Consider the following 4,810-nt stretch of genomic DNA (forward strand, 5'->3'; position numbering starts at 1 on the left):
AGGCCTAACCCTCTGAGCCACCCAGGCGCCCCTGATTTTTTTTTAAAGATTTATTTATTTGAGAGAGAAAAAGAAAGCAAGAGAGTACACCTAAGTAGGAAGGCAGAGAGAGAGAGAATCTCAAGCAGACTCTGCCCTGAGCAGGGATCCTGAAGCGGGGCTCCATCCCACGACCTTGAGATCATGACCTGAGCCCAAATCAAGAGCTGGAAGCTGAAACAACTGAGCTACCCAGGCACCCCTATGCGATTCATTTTAGAAGTTCAGTAGTACTTTCCAGAGAGTGGAAGAAGGCATTAGACACAATTCATTGAAGATATTTATTATAATCTGTTGGCAGCACACAGATAGATATTAATAAAACCAGAACTATGTTTCCACAGAAGTGGGCGATGATATATAGCTCATCTATGGGAACTGCACACATTTAATCATCGTCGTCTTTTAGATGTTTAATCTTCTTCTTGTGCCGCTCAATTTCTTTCTGCAGACGCTCAATTTCCTTTAAATGATGGGTGATCTCCTCTTCATGGTGTTTCTTCAAGGCTGCCAGTTGTTCTTTAGTGCGTGCTCTACAAGGATAGAGTGGCTCTGCATTAAATCCCAATCATTAACCCACAGAGACCTCTAAGCATAACCTACGATACCTAAGGCAAAGAACAGTCCCAATTCCACTAGAATCTGGTTGGTCATCCTCTTCTACCTGCTCAAGCCCCACTAGTGAAAGAATACTCCATCTTGAGATATATTCACCTTAAGACTGACCAAAATGATTCCATTTTCCTGGTGCCAGTGCCTGAAATTTCATTATTTATGAGTTATTCTTTTCAGATTTCTCATTAGAAAACTCAAAAGAGGTGTAACATTAAGTCTCATATACCTTACGAAAGGAACCACCCAGAGATCCGAATCTCTTTTTTTCGGGGTGGGGGTGGGGTGGGCAGAGCAAAAGGAGGGAAGGATGGACAAATAAAGATGTCCTATCTCAATTTACCTAGGGCTTTCTTTGCCTAGGGAAATGCATGGCTCACTGTAAAGGTCAAAATGAAGGGGGGAAAGTACTTGAAGTCCAATTTAGGTCTCAAGAAGGGACATTCAAATATTGGTTTGGGCACATACCGGCCTCAGTTTTCCTTAAGTGTAGAATGTTGATGCCGATTTAGATGGCATCTAAGGGCTGTGCCTTGGTTCTCTGGTATGGCAGGTGCCATGCTGATAGTTCATAAGAGTGAGCAATAAAGGGCAGAAGTTAAAAGCTAGACCAAAGCAGAAGAGGCAGAAGTGAGATTAGATCCACACTGCTCCCCACTGTGGACAGAAGTCAGTAAATGATAATTTAGGGCTAGGAAAGAGTCCCTTGGGCAAACTGCTCTGTACTCTTATGCAGAAGAAATTTATCCAGTCCAGCGGCTGGGCTGGGTTGGGCTGGGCTGGGCAGGGCAGGGCAGGGCTAAAGTCTCCAAGAAGTAGGGGAAGAGGGTTCCAACTAGGAGCTGCTGCCTTGGTTGGAAGCACTCTGGCGGAATTGAAGACTTGGGGTCTAGAAATGGCTGAGGATCTGGAGAGCCAAGAACTCCATGGGGAGGAGAAAATAGAGAGTAGAGGGGTTATGGGTGGTTGAAGGCCGAGGCAATCAGGATCAGGGTGTTTTCAAGTATTGGGCAGTGGGACCTAGACATCTTGGAAAAATCTGGAAGCCATTTTACAAGACCGGGGAGAACTCCGTGGGTGGGCATAAGTGATTCAGTTAGAGTTCTAGAGACCCACGGGTGGAAATGGCTTGGGTTTGGGGCCCCCGAAGTGTTCGGCGGCGCACCGGGAGCGCCCTATCGGTGGTGACAGTCAGGACCTCAAGTGTTGGGGGTAATGGGTTCAGGGCCCGCTAGTTCTATTGGGGGACGGGCGCCCAAAGGACCAGGGAGGGAAGGGTAGGGCCACTGGATTTTTTTTTTTCTTTTTAAAGATTTATTTACCTATTCGAGAGAGAAAGAGAGTGAGAGTGCGAGCGAGAGCGGTGGGGGAGGGGCAGAGAGAGAATCCCAAGCAAATTCCCCTCCCAGCACTGGGCCCGACCCCTGGCTCGATCCCGCAAACCGAAATCACGACTGCAGCGGAAGCCAAGAGTGGGCTGCTCAACCGACTAAGCCACCCAGGTGCCCGGACGATTGTAAGTTTAAGAAGGATCGGAGGGCCCCAAGAGATCTGGACTGGACTCGGGGCTCCGTGGACCTCACCGGAAGTATCGCTCCTCTTCAGCTTGCTCTCTCTTTCCAAAGGCCCCACCTGCCTCCCGGATCGAGCCCGCGCTGGAGTCTGACTGCGGAGAGAGATGGGAACGTCGGTAAAGGTGCGAAGGGGAGATGGAACCCGCGCTCAGGGCTGGGGCTGCGGACACTACCGCCGGCGTACCCGTTCGGAGCTGAAGCCTCGGGCTTGCAAGGCCCTAAAGCCCCCCACGCCCAACCAAATTCGGGCCGCCGAAGTCGCGACAGCCATTGTTGTTGGTGCAGGACCTCTCCAGTCACCCGCGGTCGAGCCTCTCCGCAGGCGCTAATGACTCTGGGAGCCAGGCAGCCAATGGTTTCGATGGAGAGGCGGGATGAGCCCAGGAGTAGCGAATTAGGAAGTGGAGGGGGCGGGGTTCCTGCAGCTCGCAGCGAGTCCTGAGCGAGAGGCGGGCCTATTCTTAGCCAATCACTAGCAAGGTCTTTGGGGCCAACGGCCTGGAGAATAATATTGGAGTTAGGGACACTGAGAAATCCAAATCCGGGCTTTTGGACCCATCAGAGTGAGGACCCCTCAGAGCGAGGGATACACCCCCCTCCCACGATTCCAATCCTGAAGTTGTTATTAAGCACCCAAAGGAAGCCTTACCTTTCCTGGACTACTAGCATCGATATCTAATGTAGGGGTTGGGGGAGGGGGTATGTCCAGGATGCTCCAATTTAGCGTTCTGGGGAAAAATTTTTATATAAGTGTATGTGTATGTAGTCTCTTAAGAGATGTCAGTGTTCTGTTGTTGCACTGACATTTCACTCAAGTCGGAGTTTAAAAGTCACTTCAGAAACTTCTCCCGACCTCCTTAGTCATTCTATTACAGCTACGTTTTGTTCTTTCTCCCTCTGTCTTTGTGCTTTTCACCATTTGAAGAAGGGCTTTGGTCAAGTAGACACTGAATTAATATTTGTAAAATGTATTAATATGTAATCGAACAGGCTTGATCACTGGACGTTTAGCAATGTGATGTAATGAAGTGGAAAAGGGCTTAAGTAGGAGTCTGGGGGAAGTTTTTGCCATGACCTTCCTTTCACCATCTAACAAATGTGAACAAGACCATAGTGGATTATAGCCTTTTCCTAAGTGATTTTTTTCTCTCTGGGCCCAGTTTTTCTTCCTTTAGATGAGAGCGTTGGGCCAGATTATTTTGTGATTATAAAAATATCTTCTTTGCTTTCTATGAAATTGTAGAACTGTTTTTATTGATCATCTTTTGGTTGGAAAAATAGCAGCCCTAGTTTGTATGACTTAAATGATAGGAAATTCCTGCTGGGCACATTTTCAAATGTTTGTGGCAGAAAACTTGGAAAAATACAAAAGCAGAAGGATAGAAATAATAATCACGTTTAAGCTCACTACCCAGTGGTAATAATTTCCTGTGTTTCTAGGTGATATTTAAGTGCCATTCTAGTTTCAGAAATTGATCTATTTTTCAGGAGCTGCTGTTTCTTGATTATCTCCTAGGCTAGGCACTCAATGCAAGGTCTTACTGAGTTTGTGCAAAGGATTGTGTATGGGGCGCCTGGGTGGCTCAGTGGGTTAAAGCCTCTGCCTTCGGCTCAGGTCATGATCTCAGGGTCCTGGGATCCAGCCCCACATCTGGCTCTCTGCTCAGTGGGAAGCCTGCTTCCTCCTATCTCTCCGCCTGCCTCTGCCTACTTGTGATCTTTGTCTGTCAAATAAATAAATAAAATCTTAAAAAAAAAAAAGGAATTGTGTAGGCACTAGGATTGGCTGTAATTAAAAAAAAAAAAAAAAGGAAAATAACCAGTGTTGGTGAGGATGAGGAAGGATGAGGAAAAACTGTAACCCCCATACATTGCTGGTGGGAATGTAAAATGGTTCAGCTACTGTGGAAAATAGTTTGGCAGTGGCTTAAAAAGTTAAATACAGAATTAACATAAGACTCAGCAGTTTTACTTCTAGGTATGTACACTCTGCCCTAAACTGAAAACTGTCACTCAATTACATGTACACACGTTCATAGCAGCATCATTCACAATAGCTAGAAGGTGGAAACAATCCAAATGTGGTATATTTATGTAGCAGATTGTGGTATATTGTGGTATATTTATGTAGCAGAGTAACATTCAGACATAAAAAGTAATGAAAAAAATGACACATACTATATTTTGGATGAACTTTGAAAACACTATGCTCAGTGAAAGAAGGCAGACACAAAAGATCACATATTGTATGATTGGATTTATGAGATGTCCAGAATAGGTAAAGCCATAGAAGCAGAACACAGATTGCTGTAAGGGGTTGAGTATAAGGGGAAATGGCGGGGAGCTACTTAATAGGTGCCAGGTAAACTTTTGGGGTGATGAAACTGTTTGGAACTACATAGAGTTCGGTGGATGCACAACACTGTGAGTGTAATAAGAGATATTGAATTATTCATTTTAATTATATGTTATGTATATCTCACCTCAATTAAAAAAAGAGTAGTTAGCGATGTCTGGCTGGGGGGCGAACCCTTTAAGAGTCACAAGGAAGGGGCGGGGCTAGAGAGGCGGGTCTGTGAGAATCA

The 4,810-nt window shown here is 45.9% G+C and overlaps 1 protein-coding gene across 1 annotated transcript; it reads right to left on the reverse strand.

Moving 5' to 3' along the window:
• Positions 1 to 306: 306 nt before the first annotated feature.
• ATP5IF1 (ATP synthase inhibitory factor subunit 1) lies at positions 307 to 2,556 on the reverse strand. Its single transcript, XM_032302685.1, has 3 exons — positions 2,410 to 2,556; positions 2,235 to 2,317; positions 307 to 572 (listed from the first exon to the last, which is right to left on the reverse strand). Exons 1-3 carry the CDS (start codon positions 2,494 to 2,496, stop codon positions 428 to 430), a joined length of 315 nt encoding a protein of 104 aa, XP_032158576.1. The 5' UTR covers positions 2,497 to 2,556; the 3' UTR covers positions 307 to 427.
• Between the last annotated feature and the right edge of the window lie 2,254 nt (positions 2,557 to 4,810).

Source organism: Mustela erminea, chromosome 10 (genome assembly GCF_009829155.1).
Source record: "Mustela erminea isolate mMusErm1 chromosome 10, mMusErm1.Pri, whole genome shotgun sequence".
NCBI classification, from domain to species: Eukaryota; Metazoa; Chordata; class Mammalia; order Carnivora; family Mustelidae; genus Mustela; species Mustela erminea.

Coding starts and splice junctions, on each gene's coding strand:
- ATP5IF1 (XM_032302685.1), bottom strand. CDS start 2,496: ATGGCTGTCGCGACTTCGGCGGCCCGAATTTGGTTGGGCGTGGGGGGC. Junction 2,318..2,409: donor GAGGCTTCAGCTCCGAACGG/GTACGCCGGCGG, acceptor CTCTCTCCGCAG/TCAGACTCCAGCGCGGGCTC. Junction 573..2,234: donor GAAGAGGAGCGATACTTCCG/GTGAGGTCCACG, acceptor CTATCCTTGTAG/AGCACGCACTAAAGAACAAC.